We start from the raw sequence: 22,646 nt of genomic DNA, 5'->3' as shown, positions 1-22,646 counted from the left end.
AATTACTAATATTACTAAGGTTTCTGTACAGCCTATGATTGCTGAATCTCCAGCCTGTTGTTTTCCTGTGCTGGCTTTTGAGGATATCATCAAAATATGAATTATGTCTTCTATCAATCCTGCTTTGCTGGTGAATCCTGTTAAGCACTAACAGCAGCAGTGGTGTCCCTGATATTTGGTACACTCTGGCACTGCCAGTTGTGCACAGCCAGTATCAAGGAGGTGTGTGAAGTGTCACCTTGCTGGGCTGGTGTCTCAGAACTGTTGATAGGACGGTGACTTGTTACAGCTGCTCAGAACAATGTGTTTTCTTCATGGTCACTGCTGCCAAATCAATGCAGTTCTATATAATGCCATTACAAAATTCTGAAAGAAAACAGAACAGCTTCTTCAGACACTTCATTGTGCCAAGTCATGAGAAAACCAGAAGTTTCATACCTTGACCAAAGTTTTCCTCAAATGATGTAACTCAGATTTGTCTCCTTTGATGTAAATGCATACTTTTTCTGTTAGTGGGACATGCAGGTAAAAAAGATTATTGGTTGAGAATGGGTACTTGCTAAGAGTAGTTCTTCCTCAACTGAATTATGTAACTTATAAAGCCTGTTTTTCATTCTCCTTTCTAAAGCTCAAGAATTTAGTAATTATGCATGTAGAGTCTTTCCTGGCTCTCTTTAAAGCTCCTTTATTTTTCTTTCTCTCTTTTTCTCTGCCTTGATCTCCTTCCTCTCCTGCTCCTTAAGGCCTTGGAATATCTTTTCAAGTTCATTGTCCAATCTCGGATCCTTTACTCCAGAGCTACTTGTGGAATGGAGGAGGAGCAGTTCCGCTCCAGCATCCAGGAGCTTTTCCAGTCCATCAGATTTGTGCTCAGCTTGGACAGCAGGAGCTCTGAGACTCTCATCTTCACACAGGTTTGCTATTTCCTACACTCCCACTGGCAAACCACAAGGCAGCTGTTGCTGCAGGGGTAGGAGGTGTGGGCACATGGGGGTGAAATGCAGGTCAGTTTTCCCTCCTAACAAGCTGCTGATGCTGGAAAACAAGACACCCATTAATGGCATTAGACAGTGGATTTGCACAGGTGAGCTGGACTGGGGGCGCTCTAGGAGGAAGTGACTTCTCACATGAGAATGCAATTTTTGTTGTTCACAAAAGTAAACTGTGTTTTCAAGTCTCCCTCATTCCTATGGTTGGCTGTTGCAACAGAGCAGATGGGACTCAGTTTCTTCATGCAGGAAAAGCTCATCCTTTATTCACATAGTTCATATTTATAGGAAATATCAGAAGGCACTGTGTTAAACCTAACTGGTCAGCAATACACTGACACTCAGTTTATTGGTGGGTGATAGCTAGGGTGTATGACTGTCAAATCTCTCTATATTTGGTTAGTTTCCATGTGTTCTTCACTGATTCTTATGAGACAGAATTCTTGTTTAAAACAGGTGCAAATGGTTTTCTTACCAGAATAGCTTGTTGTGTTAACTGCTTTCATTCTTATGATTTTTCACATGGGAAGTTAGCTAGCTGCACTTAGAAGAAATAACAGGCCAGGTGCTAATTTAGCAGAGCAAGGCCTGATTTTATAAGGCCTTTCTTTTATAATATCTCTACTTGTATGCAACAGTTGGCCTCAAGAATTTCTAAATCCTTCATTATAGTACTTCAAACCAATACTTATGGTCACAGCAGCATCACAGTGAAAAGTTCAGCTGATGTATTTGCACTCAGGTAAACAATTCCAGCATGTGCTAAAATTACAGTCAGAATCATGTGCAGCCTGACCACAAACGTTGTGATGCCCATACTCATATTTAATGCATCATTAAACATGGCCCAGGGGACTTCATGAAGATTCCATGTGGGCTGAAGACAATACTCCAAGTAAGTAAGGATGCTGCTGAGTTTTGGGCTCAGTTTTAAAGACCTCTGTACTGCATTACATACTGCTACATTTAAATTTTAAATGTCAAACATCCTGTTTGATGCCTCTGCTCAGAGAATGTCAGAATGGAGCACCCAGAGCTCCCTGGTTAATGTGAAGGTGGTTTGTAATCACTAATGCAGAATTACAGGTGTTTGGAACACCTGCTGTATTTTGCCAAAGAAGCAGCTGCTGTGAACATTGCAGCCAAGCAGTGACTCTGCTGGTTCAGGAAGCTGCCAGTGGAGTGATCCCTTTCTTAAGGAGATGCTCTGAAAGATTTGAGAACAGCTGCTCTAATGTTTTATTTAATCACCCATTAGTGGGTATAATAAGATGAGCCAGGAACAAGAGCAATCAGTGCACAGAATTTTGCAGACAAAGTGATGGTGAATGGAAACAGTATCTGCTGAATGTTTTCCAGTTGTGTTGGTCCCAAATAGAGAGGGAGAGTCACTCTGAGGATGGGGAATTTTCCTTTTTTTTTCTTTGTTTCTCTTCTTTATTTTTTTCCTCCTTTCACTATGGTATTTCTTACTTTGGACTTTTGTAATTTGTAAAGCCTGTCCTTGTTGAATCTTTGAAAAGTTTACTTTTTGTTTCCCCCTTGCCACTGTGTTGCCCCCTGACCCCCTTGCCCCGTAGGCCCCCCAGCCTGGAGGGCAGGCGAGCGGAGCCGGGACAGGTGCCCCACAAAAAGGTGGGGGCACAACCAGGCCGACATTTAATTCTGTAAGTAATGATCCCCAGGACTGCTCAAGTGTTTCATTGTGGATGTTCCCAGTTCATCTCCTTTCCCTACCCCAAACACTCTTTTCCTGCATATAAACTAGAGTGTGATGTTGAGGTGGCCAGTACTTTAAAACTTGGAGATGTGGAATATTTCAGTTATTCATGGATCAGTTTATGGCATCCACACACCAAAAAGACAGTGCTGAGGGTGTACACAAGATTATATAAATCAAATTGTTCAGGGTGGCCAAGCATTTGTTTCTTATTTGATTATTAGTTCTGGAAATCTGGACAATAGTTAAATACCCACAGAAATGCTCGAGGCCCTGGCACACGATTTCCCTCACACTTGTCCTCTTCTCCAAGATAACTGAGAGATCTCAGTGTCTGAGTTTTTTCCAGCAATGAGATTAAAACTGATTTCCTTCCTCCCAGGCAATTAGTTTGACATGAGTAATGTTCCAGCATATTTTAGGGTGTTGAGCAATAATGGGACCTTTCAAGGAACTGTTGAAATGATGTCGCCTCAGGACAGCTCCAAATCTTCCTGAAGAGATCCCATGCCTACCCTTGGATTGCTGGGGCTTATACAGAAATCCTTCTGCTTTAAAAGTAACAGAAAGTTTAGGAAAACTCCTGTAAGGATTTGTTGAGCCAATACTGTAATTTCACTTGTATTATCCCAAAGATAAAGACAGTGACTGGATTTGTGGCTGTTACTGCCTTCCAAGAGTACCAGGAGCTAGGAAACAATTTATACTTAAATATTTTGTTAGTACATTGTAGGTATGCAGGAACAAATAGGTGACAACACCCAGGAGGCCTTGTGGGGGTTTGTGTAATCTGAATTGATTGTAACAAAACAAGATTTTGAGAGAGAATGAGTGGAAGAAGGAGGTAAACTTATATTCAAAATAATTTAATGAGCTCTACCAAGTTAGTTGTAAAAATAACTTGATTTTGCTCAAATACTATTAAATAGATTTCACTGTTGAAAGAAAAAAGACTTGGCAAAAAAGGAGGCTGGGATTATATGGATTAGAAGAGTCATGTCAGTATGGAAGAGATAAAGAAATGTTTATGCAATGAGAAAACAAAAAAATCTCTGAGGAAAAGGAAATACTGACAGTGGTGAGACTCTGGAAGGACAAAGCTGAACAGAGATCTGCAGTGAAGTCTGGTAAATCTGAGCTGGTGCAGGAAAACATTGAGAGGGGTTTGTGTGGAGAACTTCAGGGAAGGGAGGTGGCAATGGCAGGAAGGGAAGAGTGGAGGTGAGGCTGGCTCAAGAAAACAACCATCTAGGAATTAAAATAGTTACAATGAGGAAGCAGGTGTGAAGCTTGGGTAGGATGTGGAGGAATGGAAGAATTTTAAAACATTAGAGGTGGTGGCAGTTGTTTGATAGGACACCAAATGTGCAGAACTTGAGCACAGGGAATTGGTGATGCATGGAATCTACTACTCCTGTGAAAAAATTAATTGGAGAATAGGAAATAAGACGTGAAGGGATTTTTGTTGCTGTTGTGTTGAACCATTTCTGAACTTCAAGAAGCACTTTCAAGGATAGCTCCAGCTTACTGGAAATATCTGCTACTGCAAGAATCACATGCACACTCGCATGATGTGATGCCTCTTTCACATGGACTCACACCCCACCCCTGCTGCAGAAATCCTGGAATGTCACATGGCAGAGCTGGTTAAGGGTCTGTCAGCAGGTTCTTCACTTCAGAATATTTTCTGAAGAGTTTTAACTGTCTTAGGTAGTTGCTTAGTACTAACAGTTGGTATAGAACTCTCTAATCAGAAGCAAGTGTTGTATTAACTGAAAAAAGTAAATCAACAAAAATGGACTAACTTGTCTGATATCTCAATTTTTCTTCTGTTTTATAAGCTGTCTCCTAAAATACAGCTTTTTGAAGCTGTATCTATGTGCTCTACTTATGCTAAGATTCACTATTGCAGCAGCACTTGATTTTTCTATGCTGCATGTGACTCGTTCACTCTGAGCTCCAGGTACCACAAGCCATGACCACCAGCCCTAGCACAGTCTGTAGTAGCTCTGTGCAGACCCTGGTTGAGTGTTCCTGTTGTTCCCACCTCTCTGCACTGATGCAGGTGGGGAGCTGCAGGTGCTGAGCCGCTCCTGTCCCCGCAGGCCGCCCTGCTGAACTCCTTCCCTGCCATCTTTGACGAGCTGCTGCAGATGTTCACGGTGCAGGAGGTGGCGGAGTTCGTGCGGGGCACGCTGGGCAGCATGCCCAGCACGGTGCACATCGGCCAGTCCATGGACGTGGTCAAGCTCCAGTCCATCGCCCGCACGGTCGACAGCCGCCTCTTCTCCTTCTCAGGTGAGCTGGCCTGAGGGGCTGCCACTCGCTGAGGGCAGCAGCACCTTGGGGGCTTCTGCAGTGCCTCTGTTGGGAACAATTCCTGCTGAATGCCGGTAATGTTGGTCACTGTTTCTCTTGGCAGCGTCATTGATAAATGCATTCATTCGCTCAGTTGGTTGGAGCAGGGTGCTAACAAAACCAACATTGTGGGTTTGATCCCTCTTTTCCCAAGGGCTTTCACTTCAGAGTTGGATTCCGTGATCCTTGTTTGTCCCAGCTCAGAATATTCAGTAATTCTGTTAACTGTTCAATACAAATACTTTACAAGTTTCACTGCGGTAGGAAATGTTTACCAATCCATCATAGATAAATTGTAGTTACTAAAAGTTGATTAACATACATTAAAAAATTAGTTAATATTTAAAACTGACAAACCTCACTTTACATTTCACATTGCTCTTACCATGGACAGGAAGAAAACCTCCTTTCCAGCCAGCTTATACCTGAGAAGCAGGGGGGATAGTCTTGTGAGAAACCCACCACATTCCTTTAAAGTATCTTTAATCTTTATGTTGTGACTTTAGTATTTCTTTAGCTCAACTTTAAAGTTACTTTAGTAACTCTTTAATTCTTAAAATTTTACTTAAATATTCCTATATTATTGCTTATATATACTTTAAAACAGAATTTTAAAAAATCTTTAAGAACTCAGTGGAAAATGGCTGAAGACTGTGAGTGTATTTCATACATAAAGGTCTGAATGAAAGAAATTATGAAGGTAAAAGTGGAAGATAGAAAGCTCCACTGGGTTTCTCTTTCCTGTAGCGAGGACCTCAAGTTAGTTCACTTAAATTATTGTACTCAGTACAAGGTGAAAATACCACCACAGAATTTTGTCAAAACCATCCATTGGCATTGTTTGTAAATATTTTCTTTCCTTACATTTGCAACGATTTTCCTTCATCCAGAGTCCCGGCGCATCCTGCTGCCTGTGGTCCTTCACCACATTCACCTTCACCTACGACAGCAGAAGGAGCTGCTTATCTGCTCTGGGATCCTCAGTAGTATCTTCTCCATAATCAAGACCAGTTCTTTGGTAAATCTGCTACATGGTTTTAATTTTTTATTTGCACCTCTGATTTAGCAAAATGAAGAGTGAGAGATTTTTATAGGTTAATACAGGTTTTTCAAAGAACCTTTTAAAAACAAGATTGTGCTGTCAGCAGGAGAGCATCTGAAATGAGGGTCTGGCTCTGTGTGTGACTCAGAGCATCCTGATTACAGACTGTGCTTGCTGTTGGGAGGGGGGAATCACATACACCCAGCTTTGACACTGTTTAATTTTCTTCATGCAAGCCCAGAACTTGGATGTCAGTGGAGTTTAAAAGTTCTACACAGCTCAAGGACTTGTAGTTCTGCAAGAGACAGTAACTAGCACTTTGTGGTTCACATTAAAAGAATACTCTAAAATTATCCAATCAATGAATTCCCACTTACTTCTGGAAATTGCTGCTGAGTTTCAACACCCAGCTTTGACGGTCATAATACTCTGATCTCAAATGGTAACTGGATCATGTGAAGCAATGCTCACAAAGAGGGGGTGGTGAAGTTTCCCCACCTGACTAAAGTAGGAAGCTCATGGTGCTAAATATAATTCATACCAATGTGTATTTCCAATTACAAGTCAAGGTTCTGTGTGAAAGGAATGAGATGAAAGGCATCATGGAAATAAGCTAAAATAATACTGCCATGGAGTAAAGGTTCCTGAACATAATCTGCTCCTGTTGTGTTCTAGACCTTTGATTAAAGACTAACCTTTATGGCTGTGACCCTGAATGTTTCCATCAGAGACTGTCCAGGTAACACACACACACTCTGACAGAACAACAGGATCTGGGACCAATGAGGAATTTGACTGTACTTCTGTGAGCCTGTTCCAGAGCTCTCTGTCCCAGGGAGCCTGTATGGCTCACTCAGCAGAGCTGTCTTTACCAGTTCCATCTCTCCAGTTCCTAACTGTGTGTTTGCTCACCACTTGCTGTAGGAGGGAGATGTCGTGGAGGAGGTTGAGATGATGGTGGAGAGCCTCCTGGACGTGCTGTTACAAACTCTGCTCACAATCATGAGTAAATCGCAGTCTCAGGAGGCGGTAAGAGGGCAGCGCTGCCCGCAGTGCACAGCAGAAATCACTGTTAGTAACTAACAATCAGTTTCTATTTCCTGCTTCTCTAACCTCTGGTTCAGTCCCTCACCACCACTGGCACCTCATCATCATCTCTGCTGCATGAATGCCCAGGGCTTTGTCTCTTTCCCTTAATAAGCCACAAACCCATTCCTTCCTCCCTGCACAGTGAGGGCTGCAGGAAGCAGTGGAGCTCAGGAAGCTTTAGTGGATTTCCAGATTATTTTTTTGTCTTTACAGCTGTGATTGAGAGTTATTGCTTAAGACTTGAGGTACTAGGGAGCTGCCTGGGGCTTCACCCCTGAGGTGGTTTCACCAAGGGCTATAATGAGTATCAGGCTGTGATCCCCAAAACTGAGGATATGACAGTGCTCTGTAGTTAAATCTCTTTACTTAACACCCTGGAGAGCTGCTGTCCAGGGTCACTGATTATTTCATGTAAATGAAACACCATATACTTTTTCAAAAGAAATTAAGAGATGCTAAGTCAAGTGAGCTGTTGAGTGAGCTTGGTGGGAGAAGCCACCACTTTACCCAGGCTGCCAGCCTTAGCCACAGGGAAGAAATTTTTCTTTCACATGCAGTGGAAGAGAAGAAAAAGAATAGAATTTTGATGTTCAGCCTTTTTCTTTCCTGGATTTCTGCCCTTTTCTATTTTAGCCTATTTTTGTTTGTCGGAGTCTCTAATGCAGCTTTTGCACAATGTAGGATGTTAAGCTGCTGTTCAGAACATCCTTTTTTTAGACTTGTTTTTTTAGCAAATGGCTGAAACCTCAGCAGTGTTGCTGGGGGCAGATGTGCACTAAGGTTCACTTCTCACACAAGAGAGAAGGTTGGATCTTTCCTTGTTAGCTCAGTTAACAAGATGTGCTTTGATACAGAAGAAAAAGGGACTGGCTTGCAAATGTCCAGTAATATCTCAGTTGCCTTTTACTGCTGCCATTTGACTTATTGCTGTTTCCCACATGCCAGCCCACACAGAAGAGCACATCTTTCTTCCTTGTGAAGTTCAGCCCTGGAAAGTTTCTTGCAACAGCCCATGTCAAAGCTTCTGGGTAGATGCTTGAGCCATTTAAGAGTAGCAATAAAATGGAAGGCACAGTCCCTTGTATTTGCTCCTCAATTTACATTTCACAGCACAGTGATATATGGATTCTTATTAGATTTGTGCATTTTCCAAATTAGTTTCTCTGTTGCAGAAAAAAATAGTGTTGTGCAAGGGACTGGCAGTCAACAGACCCAGTCCTGATGTTTTTGGCACCACTTTGCTTGTTCTCTTGGACAGATTGCTTAACTTCTCTGTGCTTTGCTTTCAGATTTGTAAAATGGGGGAGCTCCTCTTTGGAAAACACTTTGGGATGCTGTGGTAACTGGTTAGGGTGCATCTGCTTTGCAAATTTACAGAAATGTTATTGTTGCTCATGTAGGCTTACCCAGACTGTGCTCAGGAAATCTGGCTGCAGATCTGTCAGTACTGGAGCTTTGACAGCACAGAACTTGGTGAACACTAATAAGCCATACATTTACAAGCTTCCAGACACCCTCTGTAGCCCAGCCTGATCCCAAGCTGTCACTGCTTTAGTGGTCAGAGTCACTTAGTTCAAATAACTGCTGGCAAACCAAATGTCTATTGGCATGAGCTGCAGTCACACCTCTGACAGACACTGGGTATTAAGTACCTGAAAAAGGGATTGTCAAAACCTGCATGCTTGGAGGGGGATTTGTTAATATCTGTATTAATAATTTTAAATTACTTTTGTTTAGACTACAACTTTGATTAAAAGACCTTTAAAACTGGCATCTGTGGAGGAGCCTCCTGGAGGTGTATCCTTGTATTAACAGTAACTCAGGAACTGTTAGCCTGCAGTACTTTCAATCTCTGTGCATGTCAGCTGTCCCCTCACAGGCATTGGGGCCATTTCAGACCCCTCCCTTTATACCTTCCCCCTGGTTAAGCTTTGTATCTGTGAAATTTCAGATTGTCTGAATGAAAGAGTTTCTCCTTTGGTCAACAGGGAGAATATGTCTCCTGCCTTTTATCTTTGCTTCGTCAGATGTCAGACACTCACTTCCAGCACTTACTGGACAACTTCCAAAGCAAGGATGAGCTGAAGGTACAAAAGGATGTGATGTTTGTGGGGTGATTCCCTCAGAATGGGAGAGCAGAGGGGAATCCCTCCAGCATCACTTGCCTGTTAATCATTCCTATCCACTGGCACTCTGTTCAGGGACCTCCCTTTCACTTTTACAGTCATTGGTGCAGTGTTGCACAAACACATTTAAGACCACAAGGCACTGAATTATCTTTATAACAGCAAATAAAGTCCCAGGATAGATGTTGTTGGGCATAAAGGATATTGTAATTGTGACATATAAAAGACAGGCAGAGGAACAGGGCTTTTTAGTCCTGTGAATGTGAAGTCAGTTGTTGTATAGCATTTTGCTACGTGTTCAGTGTGCACTGGAGCTTTCTTACAAAGGGTATTGATTTTATGCCAGAAGAGAATTTCAAGCCTTTTGGGGGTTACAAATGTCTCTAGCAGATGAAATATTTTTTGGGAAAGCTGTAACCTTACCACTTCACTTGCTGCATGCTTCTTTGAGAACATCAGTTTAAATTACGGCTCTTCATGAACAGCAGGGGTTGGTGAGGGGCACAGAGCTCTGACATTTTGAAGTGGCACATCTCACATCTCATACCAGCAGAACTTCTTAACTCACCTTCAGTGGGGAAGAGGAGTATCTCCAGCAAAAGCCTCTTTAAAAGGCAGACTAATCCTATAAATAAAGACAAGCTTTTATATAAAATGATTTTGTTTTGCATGGCACTCAAATATGCACAATAAGAACAATGCAATGTTACCTTAACAATGTTCTGTTACCTTAACAAATGCAATGGAGAAGCAGTGAGAAGTCCTTTCTGGATAGATTTTCAGCTTTTGAATATTTTGTGTGCATATAGAGAAGCTGAATAAGGTAGGGACATGAATTTGGAATGACAAAATTCTTATCTTTAGGTTGCAGGGTTCAGTGTATCTCAGGTTGATAGTTATGTGAGATTGCTGCCTTTCTGATAACTTTGAAATTGCTCACAGGAAAATGATTTACTAAATTAATTCATAATAAATTTTAATAGATATTTTAAAAGCCATCTAAACTATAGTTCTTATGTCAGACTTGTGGAAAGGTCATTGAACTAAAATTTATTGTTATGCCCAAAAGAACTGTTTTATCTCATATAATCTGAGTATATGTTCCAAGAGTACTACAAAGGCTGAAGATTTTACACATTACTCTACTTTCCCATCAAATATGGCTGTTATAATATTTTCAATACTTCTTCTGGCATGGAAAGGCATTTTATTCACTTACCACTGTTACACTTCAGGCAAGATGAAGCCAAAAGTCAAGGAGCTTCTAATGCTTTACTCTGAGCTCAGTTACACCAAGGTATTAATCAGACACCCTCCAATAAGGCATAATGGTAGCATGGTTTTGAAGAATCCCTGCTCTGCCAATTTCTCTTCTATTTTGATTTTGTCTGGAAGGAAAACAAAACAACAAAATCATAGGTTGCAAGGGAAACAACTTTTCACATTTGATCTTCCCTGTTGTTCTGTACAGATGTGAAGGTGCAGGTAGTCAAAAACCAGAAATGTCTTCAGGTTTGGGGATTTTTTTTTTGGAAAGCAAACATCCAGCTGAATGTGTCTAAGAGCTCTTTGCTGCTGTGTGTTGCCAGAAATGGGGTTTTCTGTTACTATTTTAGAAAGCCTGTGTAGGAGTTTTATTGGGCTTGGGGGTGTGGTTAGTTCTCAAATTGTGACACAAGTCCAAAGAAATTTGGACAGATAAATTAATAAAATGAATGCATTAAAAAGTGATTATGAGTCCAGTATATTTGAAAATAGCTGCAAATTGACACTGAACTCTGGGTGATAATATGAGATGTCAGATACAATTATGCACATCGGGAAGATTTTCATCTCCCTGTAGAAGTGAAAATTTTAAAGAAGCTGGAAGTTGTATATGAGACTCAAACAGAAGGAATAGAGCCATATTCCAAGGTGTGTTGCTTTCATGTTTCCAGGTGAATGGCCTTGCAACACAAAGCTCAAGTAGAGCACACTTAGCTTAATTGTCTTTCTTAGAATCAAGAAAACAGATTCACCTACAACTGCTGCTGATTGTTACATATTTTCCCCTGTGTGACAGGAGTTCCTCCTGAAAATTTTCTGTGTGTTTCGGAACCTGATGAAGATGAGTGTCTTTCCTCGAGACTGGATGGTGATGAGGTTGCTCACCAGCAAGTAAGTAGAGGAGCAGGTATAAAATGTTGCCATTCTGTGGCAGTTAAAGCCTGGGGGCAGTGTTTTTCCTCAGACTGAGATGTGAGGATCAGGACAGGAATTCTGGAGTGCTCATCCTCATTCTGCTGTTATTGTAACACTCTGGGCCAAACCTGTGTTTGTGGGTTTGTTAAACTCCAGTGGCATTCTCAGAGCCAGGAGTTAAAAGCAGAGCTGAAGGAGCTGCCCTGAGGGTGAGGGGCTGAGTGGCCCAGAAGTTCCAGCACCCAGGGTGAGCCCAGCTCCCCATACCAAAGGCTGTTTATGAGCCTCTCCCTCCCTTATCAGGGAATCCCTGCCTTGAACTTCTGGTTTCCCATGAACATCCCTCTGTAGCCGAGCAGGGAGAGGCTCTTGGGAATTTTGGGAAAGGGGGAGCAAACCCCAGCCATGACACCAAAGCATTACACAGAGTTCCTTCTCAATTCAGTTGTCATCTGCCATTTTCATGCTCCATTTTATCTCAGTTTCTTGCTTCTGCTGGGTTAAGTACTGTGGATCAGCAGCAGTGTTGAACACAGGGTGGCTGGAATGATCCCTTAGCTAACCTAGCTGTGGAATTCCCACTGACTGAATGACAGCTGGAGCATTCCCACTCTGAGGAAACACCATGGAAATGCTCCTAAAGGCTGCCTGCCCAGCTGAGCTGAATGCTCTGCAAGTCCATCCTGCTAATGAGAAGTGAAAGAAGTGGATTTCAGGAACTCAAGCATAAAGATTCAATGAAGTTCTGTAAAAAAAAAGAAATCCACCTGAAACAGTGGTTCCCTCAGATGCTGCAGGTTACCTGTTGCCTTGGGCATCATTTTGCCACCAAGCTTTAGGCTGACAGTTCCATTTAGCAGTGCTGCTGGAGTATTGCTTGCATGTGCATAGAGGTGTGCTCTTCTGTTGATATTACTGTTGCCCTATCTACATGCCATTGATTAATTCCTGAATCTGTCATGTGTCTTCATTGCCTTCCACTAAGGTGTATGGAGCCACCAACAAAAAATAACACAGAATCAAAAATTAGCAAAATACTCACAAATATCTTGAGTTGAGAGAGAGTGAGATAAAGGACTGTTGCATAGACAAGAACAAGGACAGATCAAACTTCTTGAGTTACTCTCCTCTGGGGGAAAAAACCTTTCTGCTTACAACAGGAGAAAAAGGAGTGTATTATTCCATTTCCCTGGTGGTCATATGGCCCAGCCATACAAAATAGACAGGATTTTAAATGCTCATGTGTAAATTCTAGAAGTTACAATAGTAGTGGAAGTTCATAATCTTGTATTAATTAGTACAAATTGTTCGTTAAAGCAAAGAACGGTGACTTGTGTGTAAATATCACAGAGATCACACAAAGAATGCACTTCTCTGTACCTGTAGTAAAACCAGCACCACCAACCCCTGTAATATGCTGTATTCCAGATTCAAATGTTCTCTTTTGTTTTCTTTTCTTTGTTTTTGGCTGCAGTATCATAGTTACAACAGTTCAATACTTGTCTTCTGCCCTGCATAAGAATTTCACAGAAACGGACTTCGATTTTAAAGTAAGAATTGATTCAGAAAATGTTCTGACATCTTTTCAAACCAGCAGTAACAAAGGAACAGGAGCTGCCCTCTGCATTAGCTGATGATATTTGCAGCATTTATTAGAGTGTCTGTCAGGAAGATGACCTAACTGATAAAGGACAGGAATGGAATCTGCTGTGGAATTGATGGGAAATAGAACAGATACAGTGTGAGATCAAATCAGGGAAATTGAGTCCCTCATAAAGGAAACTGGTAATTCCATAAGCATGGGGCCAGTGGAGCATCTGTCTGATGGATAATGCAATGTAAACTCGGGCAATGCTTTTCCTGAAGTTGGGGCATTCTCCCAGAGGTCTCTGGCTGATGACACAGAACCTGGAGGAACACAATCCTAGGGTGTGCTGTCTCTGTGTCTGATGTAGTTGGAGATGGGCAGGAAGTTCAGTGTTAGTAAGGAAGAGCTGCCAGACATGCATCTAGGGACAAGGGCACACACCAAGCTGGTAAAAACCTCATGTCTTTGGGAAAACAGACCAAATTTCAGGGATTCTATTCATGATATCATTTGATCTCTGGTTGAGAGAGATCTTTTGTAGGTTGAACAGATTTGATAATATCTGTTCAACTTACAGAAAAACAACTTAAAAATTTGCTGATGTCACCAAATTTATTCATTCTTGAGCTCTGGTGCAAAGAGGAAACCCAGTGGCATTGCTTTTGTGGGGGTTTAAATAATGCATTTGTGCCTTTAAGAGTTAATTTGTATCTCCATAGTAGGAGACATATTAATGAAGTTACCCCTTGATTACCAAAAGGAGTCTGTCTTTCTCCACTTCTTTAAAACTTACTCTTGGAGTGTAATGCTGTAAAATTCCTTTGCTTGTCACAGGTGTGGAACTCTTATTTCAGCCTGGCAGTTTTGTTTATAAACCAGCCGAGTCTCCAACTAGAAAATGCCACACCACCCAAGAGGAAGAAGATTCTGGATAAGTAAGGATATGTTTTGTTGGGTTCCCACCTCAAAAAAGAGCCTTATTTTCCTACCATAAGTCTCTGTGATTTATTATGAAATCTGGGATGTGGAAATGCCTGGGAAATGAATAACTCGATCTCCCAATACAGCAATCAGTGATCAGTCAAGTTGTTTGATGCTCTTACATTGACATAAATGTGAATTGAATTTTTTTAACCATTTGATTATTTTTTCACATCACTGCCTTGCAAGTTTTTGTTCCCTGGGCAGCTGTGTCTCTGTTCTCTCTCAGGTATGGTGATATGAGAGTGATGATGGCCTATGAGCTCTTCAGCATGTGGCAGAACCTGGGTAAGCCTCTCCCTCTCTCACCTGACAACCAAAGCCAAAGGAAAACCCCGTTCCTGTCAGATTTTTAAATTTTTTAAATGTTTTGTGGCATCACAGAATCCTTTGTTTCTCTGAAGAGAAGCACTTCTCTCACCAAAACTCTCTTCTGCACTATATTCTAGAGAAAAATAACAAAATGTTGCTGATAGAGATCACAAATAGAAGGATGTGAGAAGGGGTGAATCACTAAGAGAGCAAAGGAGTGACACAAGTCAGATTGGATACCTTAATAATATGGCTGCATAATATTCACCAAGCCAAATAGAAACATTTTGTGTGTAGGGATGTAGCTAGGAGTTGCCATTCAAACAATCAAAGACAACAAATGTACCATGGTGATAATCAGCTGAAGGGGAGCTACCTGTAAAATGCTATGAATAAAGGAAATTTTGTAATTTTTGAGAAAATATCTAAGAATCTGGAGTAAGAGAAGAGGCACCATATTACTGTCACAGTGTTTTCTCTAAGTGCACTTGATTCTAGATCAGTTTGCCCAGTCCTGCTTTCTACAGCTAAAAGAAACAACAAAACACAAAAAAATATCAACCCAAGGCAAGCTGGACAAGGTTCAGACATCAGTCAGGAAGACAATGGAAGCAAGAAAACCGAATAAGCCTGATTTGTCTTGTACAACTAAAATGATACAGCCAGAACTGGTCACAGTTCAAAGGAGCTGTGTGGAAAATAGAAGGCCCTCCAAGGTAACAGAGATTCAATACCCAGAAAAACAAACTTGACAAACTTCTCAGCTGAGGAGAAGCCAGTTTTGGATGTGGAGATGCAGACATTTATCACTGGATGCTGTTCCAGGTCAGGCTTTGTTGAGTTTCTCTCTGCACAGTGCAGTACGTGGCTCAGAAGAGGCTGGCAGCAAAGTGCCACAGGTCCCTCCTAGAGAGGATCCACTGGTCCCAGTCAAGGGCAGTTAGGAAATGCAGACAGCAGTGGGGACCAAGAGCTCTGTAGTTCCTTGAAATCTAAAAGTGTCTATTAAGTACCACTGTTCTCACCAGCCCTTTCAAAATCTTCATGAATTGGAAGTACCCTGGCCTCTTCTCCCCCAGTTAGTATGTTTTAGGTGGTTTACTTTTGACAGTTTGAATTCCTTTGCAAAGTAAAATGCACTGACATTTTTTGCTGAAGGCTTTCACAGTGAAATTAAAAATGTTCTTGGAGACTTTGCAAGAAATGGTGTAAAGCAAATACTGATTTTTCATTCCTTTTCAGGAAAAGAATATTTGCTTTTGTAGTGCTCATGCTTACTACTGTGCAAATGTCATTATTGCAAGGGTTCCCTGTTTTCTCAGTGGCAGATAGCAAAGACCTTTATTTAATTACCATTGTTTTGTGTTGTACAGGTGAGCACAAGATTCACTTTATTCCGGGAATGATTGGCCCCTTTCTGGGTGTTACCCTTGTTCCACAACCAGAAGTCCGGAATATCATGATCCCAATCTTCCACGACATGATGGACTGGGAGCAGAGAAAGAATGGCAACTTCAAACAGGTGAGGGCACTGCCCAAGCCTTCCTCTCCTTGCTCTCTCTCTGCAGTGTCCAGCTGGAAGCAAGGAGTTTGTATTCTTTGATCTGTTTCTGACTGTGAATATGTCACATAAATCTGTATAAAATAGAAAATTCAAACCCTAATTCATAAGGCCCCCAAGATTGTTTCACCAGTGCAAACTGCACTTCCCATGAACATGGGGAAGAGGAGGGATGTGTTCAGCACATCACAGATGGGGAAAAGAATTGTGTAAGTGCTGGGCTATCACTGCTCCCAGTGGTTTCACTTGGATTATTAGTCAGCCATTAAATGGGTCAGACTGAGAACCAAAAATGGAGATGTAAAGATTTAGCCAGTCTTTGTGAAAACAGGGCTCTCTGCTTCTCTGTCTTCAGTTTGCAGCTAGGAAGTGGTATTGTATAATTAAATCATTATACCATGCCTTGAAACAGACTTTGTAGCTGGTTTTATTTTCAGAAATTGCAGCAGCTCTCTGGGAAGGGTTAAGTCCAGGAAGAGCTCTGCAGTTTCTACCTGCTGTGAGCTCTGATTGCAAATCAGGGAGAGAAATCTTCATCATTGTTTCCCAGTCATGGTCAGAGAATTGCTTAGATTTTCCACTGCAAACCAGATCCCTGAAGTGCAGAGCATTGCTAATGAGGGATGGGCTTGGTCTGGATCCTTGGATGACAGTGTTTCATTGTCATTGTGCTGGGGAAATACTGGGGGCCAGTCTCTGCAGAGGAGTGCTGTGAAGGAGTAAATCACCATTAAATTATCATAATTCATGTGATTAGTTATTTGCACAGTCATTAAAATGCCAGATCTAATCTATCATTCCAGGAGAATAGCAGACCTTTCCCATAACCTGATCTATTAAAGGCTGTGTGGAAAAGTATTACCAGGAGCTTGTTTTTCTTCCTCTGCAGCTCCCATGATTGCTATAATTGTTATTATTTACTATTATTATTATTGCAATAGCATTTTGATCATAGTCCTCTTTCCACTTGTTTTAGCATAACAACAGAACAGTCTTTCTCTGGAATTTACAGTATGAAACATCTACAGTCACCTTCGAGTTTCTGGGCCTATTTATATTTTCTGTATCAAGATGAACTCTTTGTAATCTTCATTTAATTTTTATACTCACTAATGTATTTTAAACTACAGCTCCAAGAATATTTCTTAAATTACCTATGGAGCAAATTTCCACACTGTTTTATGAAGCATATATTGTAACCTTCTAAGGTTAAAGATGAAATAATCATCTGTTTTAGTGATTAAATAAATGGTTAAATACCCCAAGAGGTAATAAACCTCATTAACATTATCTGCTGGAAGCAGGCAGTTATTTGCTTTCCAGTATAATGCTGGATAGCTGGACACAGGCATTACTGATTTCTGTAATCACTGTAGATCACAAACAAAGGGAGAGGTTTTTTTTAATTCTGAGCTTCTCTTTGCCTTTTGAATATTCAGTTGTTTGTCAGAAAATATAAAAACCCTGAAAATTCATTTTCAAGCTCTTTTTAAATTTTCTTCATTAGTTCATGTTTTTACAACACTATTTTTCAGCAAGGCTGGATAACAATACAGTCTGATTCAGGGATGAAATCAGGTTTCCCTTTAATGATTCAGCAGCAAGAGCACCAAGTCCATTTGTGTGCCACTGGCTGATTTGGTTTTCCTTCCCATCTTTACTTCCTCTGCTATTTGGCAGCTGAAAAACATAGAGAAGCTCAAACTATGCTTGTCTTTAAATAAAAGTAAGCCATGTTTCTGCAAATAGTTTCAGCCTTTAGGAGCCTCTGTCTTCACTAGTAGTGAAACTGTCTTCTGCAAGATTTCTGACTTCATGAAGTTGTTTTTGTTTAATGTTACATACATCAAGTTCTGCACTTGAATCAGTTTTATGAGAATATCTGATATCACACTTGATATTTAGGGTGGGAATTAATATGTATTCAAAACCTTTCTAAGAGAACATAATGATGCTGGTGTGGCCCTTCATATAAGTGAAAGAAAATAGCAGAAGTGTCACATAATCATAGAGAGGCTTAAAAAGTGGAGTTTAATGAACAAATAATCTTCTAATATAATGATGCCTGGGTGACTGCAAATCAATTCCACCAGCAGAGCAGAGCAGTGGTGCTGGATGTCCTGCTGCAGCTCAGGATCCAGTTTGCCTGATGGGCTGGGTCACTGGGAGAGTCTCTGAGTGATGGATGTGGTCTCTCCCTGCAGGTGGAGGCTGAGCTGATCGATAAGCTGGACAGCCTGGTGTCCGAAGGAAAAGGTGATGAGAACTACAGGGAACTCTTCAGCCTGCTGTAAGCTCTGCCAGTTCATGCTCTTGTGTTGTGCAGGGCCACTGCAGGAGTCAGGCCCTGATGTGTGCAGGCACAGATCTTGGGGGAGGGCAGGAAGGGGCTGCCTGGCTGCCATGGAATGGCTCGGTGAGGTAGTGCTGGAGGTAATGCAGAGACCTAAATTCCTCTTTGTCTTCTCCCTGTGACAGCTAATAAAAGGCTGCACAGGTTACCATCCTCCTATCAAAAATTCATTTGCTGGAGGAGCCAGGGCCCTTCTCTTTCCATAGGAGTGAGTGAGAGAGATCCTGGTCTCAGCAGTGTTTAGAGAGACACTGTACTATCTACAGTCAGGCCTTGTTAGAGCAAAGGAGATTTTCTTCAGCATTTTCCTTTCTTTCCTCCTATTTTTGAAGGCCATGTTTTGGTTGGTTCAACAGTTGCCAGTTGCTTCCTCCAGAGTCCATTGTGACACTTCCTGTGACACCAACAATTCACACTCAGAAGGATAAAGTTGAAGATTTTATGTCTGACTTTACACTTTACCTTTGATTACTGATCCGTCTCCAAATTTAATTTCAAATGTTCCTAGTTTATTTCAGAAGGAATTATTTCAAACTCTTGACAGTCCAGAGCAGTTAAACCAAGTTTTTTAATACTCTAGTGAGCCAAAGAGATCATTAGGAGAATTTTTGCCATATATTCCAATTTTACATGGCCTCCAATAGCACACCAGCTTTTGAGGCATAAACCTTTGTTTTGCTGGAATCAATAATTGTTTCTGAATTTGCACATTCATTCATTTCAAGCTAGATAAGCCTGCCCATCCCATGTGCTTATCCTCAGGAAGTATGGAAATGTATTCAGTTTGGATTTGTGTATATTCAGCCTTGGGAAGTCTTGGATCTTATGTGTACAGATAAAGTAAGTCTATTTCAGGAATAAAGGAAAGGAAATATCTATTCTTTTTTTTATTCATGTGGCAAGAGGAATCATGTGCCTTTGCTCCACCTGAAGACATTCATTACCTGAAATGTTAAAAATTCAAGGGCTGTAGCTTTTTACTCATTTTTAGGTGGTAGTGATTGGATGCATTACCAAGAAACACAGGAATTACAGCAACCAGTTAGTTTATATCTCCCACCAAGCTGTCTGAGAACAATATGAGGAAACATAAAATTTGTGAAAAAAATTCCACAAATTAGTAAATGCTGTGTGAAAAAACAGTTGACCCTGAATTTTACTGTCTCAACTACACTGCTGTAAAGGGAATTGGCTCCCTCAGCTGCCAGTACTGAAGAGTTTGCCTCTTTGGAGGCTGTGATACCCAACAGAATTTCTTTCCTGAAGTGGCAAATTCTTTGACTGGAAATCCAGTTTCAGAAAAACTGGCATGTAAATTTGCTTTCTTTCTTCACTTTTTAAACACAATGTTCAATGTTCTTGGTCCAGCCTTCTTTCTTCCTTCACAACTGTGTGACATGGGTGCTCACTGTACTGTCTATGCTAGGCAGGAGCAGATTGCTGTTATTTCCAGTTTAAATACAATGTGAATCAGGGTTGGTTGTTGCTGATTAGAGATGAAAATTTCTGGAGAGATGAGCAAAGAAGAAATATTTGCAGTAGGTTTGGACTCCTTTTCAGTTTCGACTGCTGGTAGTGATATTTAAGCTACAGGTAATAATGTGGGAATCAAGTATTGCCATGAGTGTTGTTCTTTTTCGTATCTGTTAAATGGCAGTGTGAGGATATTTTCCCTTCTCCTGTCAGTTCTGTAATTTCCTTGTCTTTACTTCATGCTGCCTGGAGTAGAACCCAACTCTTTGGGCCTTATCCCAGGTAAGATGCTAATTCTTCTGGAATTTGTTGTATGAAGGAGAAACCAAGTTGTCTGTATCAGTGTGCATGCCCTGTACCATTTCCCTGGAAGCCTCAGCTGCTGTCTTTCCATCTCCAAACAGTTTGCTGGAGAAGATAGAGCAGGAGACTTGGCGGGAGACTGGGATCTCTTTTGTCACGTCCGTCACTCGGCTCATGGAGCGTCTGCTCGACTACAGGTACCTGGCACCAGCAAGGACATGCTCTAAGTGTGGGAGCTTTGTCAAGACATGGTACCAAATTCCCAAAGGGAAGGTTTTTATTGACTATCAAGCTGCATACATGCAAGCCAACACATCACTGCTGGGTCCTGAGCAACCATTCCAGATCCTCCTCTCATTCTTGTGTGCTCGTTCCTGATAGTTTTGCACTAAGGTTTATTCAGGTTGCTAAAACATTAATTCTTTCTATCACTGAAATGATCTCACCTAATTCAGCAAAATAGATGATAAATGCAAGAGTGATCCCCAAAGCCTCATTGAACCAAGGTGTGCTGAATGCCTCATCCAGGCCTGCAGGGCAGGAGAACTTCATCTGGGAACTCTGGCACATCAGCTGGTGGCTCATGAGCAAGATTTCACTATAAATTAGGTAGCCTTCCTTTAGTTTTAAACCGAAGTTTGCAGGACTGTTGTGTCAATGCAGCTGAGCTTTGACTTAGTTAGAAGGAAATATTTTAACTTTAGATTTATATATACACACACACTCAGAGGGGTTTTTTTTAATAATAGACAATTTGACCCTATATAGAACTGCCCCAGATATTTCTATCTTTAGCCTACTGACAGGAGTTCAAATAGTTTTTTCTTCTGCTGCTGCTCATTAGAGGTGAAACCCTCTGACTAGGCTGGGTGTTCTGCAGTCCCAAATCCTTTTCTGTGCTTTTTAGTTTGCTCTTTTTGTTATCCCTACCACCTTGATCCAATCTCCTGGTTTTTTCCTGGCAACAACTGCTCTACAACTACTGTGCACAACCAGGTACTGGAGGCACGTTTAAAGGGAGTGCAGGGGAGCTGCTTGGGGTTTTCTGGGGGGCAAGGTGGGGGGTGTTGTGTGGTTTTGGTTTCTGTTTTTTGTTTTTTAATGATGAACAGCTGCCAGAAGGCAGCTTTCACAAACAGGTACACATTTCCATGCTTAATTGAGAAACACATACCAGTTTTTCCTTGATTGTCAGTCTGCAGCTGATTTGTCATTCCCAGAACAGGGAACTGGAATATGGCATTGGAATTTGGAAATACACAGGCAATTCTTAGGAGTCCAGCTGCCAGTCAGTAGCTGTAGAAGGTCTCAAGATGATTTGCTGTGTCACTGCTTTAAAAACTTAAGTCTCTTGTACCATTTGAATAGAAATAATTTCTAAAATATTCCAGAAACCAAAGATAAATTTTGTGATTTAACTTACCTCTGCAAAAGTTAGAAATCTAGTCTAAATCCCTCAGGTTCTATCCTTGTGTGCCACACCATTCTGCAGAGCTGCATTTATGGAAGCCAACCCTTTGACTAGGACTAAATGTTTACATCTGGGTGAATTAAGAGTTTTTACTTTTATAGTAGATCTTGCATTTGGATTATTTTTGACCACTGTATCTGATTGTTGTTCACATTCTTGTAAGAAATGAAGGAACAGTCATTTCAGGGGCTTGTTCACAGATGCAAACTTGTAAGGGGACACTCAGTTCTCACATCATCTAAGCCCTAATATGAAAATTTTTCTTAGAGGAACTTTATAAAATTAAGTATATGATTATCTGTTGTTTGTCATCCAGAGAAGCCTTGGAAGATAAGATAGCTTCAAATTTATTTTAAAAGGATTGTTTTTGCAGATGTTTGTTTCAACACTGCTCTGCTTTCTTAGGGACTGTATGAAAGGAGATGAAACAGAAAACAAGAAGATTGGCTGCACTGTTAACCTAATGGTAAAAGTGTTTCCTTTATCTCTTTGTGATACTGTGCAATCTCGTTGAAACTGGGATGGGAGAGGCTGGGATAGAAATCTGTGTCAGGCAAGTGTAGCTTCAGAATCCAAGCACTGGGATGAAAGAAGAAAATGCAGAGGATTGTGAGGATCCTCTGGAGGCCTCTGATCCAACTCACTGCTTTAAGCAGGGCCAGATAGGTCAGGCTCCTCAGGGCTGTGTCCAGCTGAGTTCTGTGTGTCCCTGTGACACAGGTTCTACAACTTCTCTCACCTTTTCTTTCAGCTTTTGACTACCTTCATTTGGAAAAAAAAGTCATGCCACAATAAAATTAGTGGGTTAGATCAGTGTGAGTGTGGAAAGAATTTTTACTTTTCTTTCCACTAAGAACGTGTTCTCTTTTCAATAACTTTTCACATCCACAGATGCTGCTGAGTGCTTGAATGGAGAGTCTCAAGAGTAACAGCTCTGTTTTTTCATTCACAGAATTTCTACAAATCTGAAATTAACAAGGAGGAGATGTACATCCGCTACATCCACAAGCTTTGTGACATGCACCTGCAGGCTGAGAACTACACAGGTGAGAGAGACATTCCCTGGAGTCTGCTGGAGCTCCTCATGGCATTTTTTAAC

At 41.2% G+C, this 22,646-nt stretch overlaps 1 protein-coding gene across 13 annotated transcripts in view; it reads left to right on the top strand.

Annotated features, from left to right (window-relative positions):
- The window catches only part of DOCK3 (dedicator of cytokinesis 3), a 186,478-nt gene that overhangs the window by 129,977 nt on the left and 33,855 nt on the right, over positions 1-22,646 (top strand). For 8 of the 13 annotated variants that reach the window (XM_077184558.1, XM_077184557.1, XM_077184552.1 and 5 more), the window contains exons 23-38: positions 744-914; positions 2,570-2,656; positions 4,815-5,007; positions 5,958-6,085; positions 7,034-7,180; positions 9,187-9,285; positions 11,387-11,481; positions 12,980-13,055; positions 13,928-14,028; positions 14,304-14,362; positions 15,760-15,908; positions 18,152-18,237; positions 20,029-20,055; positions 20,178-20,273; positions 21,953-22,013; positions 22,500-22,593. In XM_077184558.1, the coding sequence (XP_077040673.1) occupies positions 744-914; positions 2,570-2,656; positions 4,815-5,007; positions 5,958-6,085; positions 7,034-7,180; positions 9,187-9,285; positions 11,387-11,481; positions 12,980-13,055; positions 13,928-14,028; positions 14,304-14,362; positions 15,760-15,908; positions 18,152-18,237; positions 20,029-20,055; positions 20,178-20,273; positions 21,953-22,013; positions 22,500-22,593 (1,669 nt within the window). The remainder of the gene's footprint in view (positions 1-743; positions 915-2,569; positions 2,657-4,814; positions 5,008-5,957; positions 6,086-7,033; positions 7,181-9,186; positions 9,286-11,386; positions 11,482-12,979; positions 13,056-13,927; positions 14,029-14,303; positions 14,363-15,759; positions 15,909-18,151; positions 18,238-20,028; positions 20,056-20,177; positions 20,274-21,952; positions 22,014-22,499; positions 22,594-22,646) is intronic. The other 5 variants (XM_077184553.1, XM_077184560.1, XM_077184550.1 and 2 more) reach the window with 4 other exon arrangements.

Source organism: Agelaius phoeniceus, chromosome 11, assembly GCF_051311805.1.
Source record: "Agelaius phoeniceus isolate bAgePho1 chromosome 11, bAgePho1.hap1, whole genome shotgun sequence".
Classification (NCBI taxonomy): domain Eukaryota; kingdom Metazoa; phylum Chordata; class Aves; order Passeriformes; family Icteridae; genus Agelaius; species Agelaius phoeniceus.
This window is presented reverse-complemented; position numbering and strand designations above follow the sequence as displayed.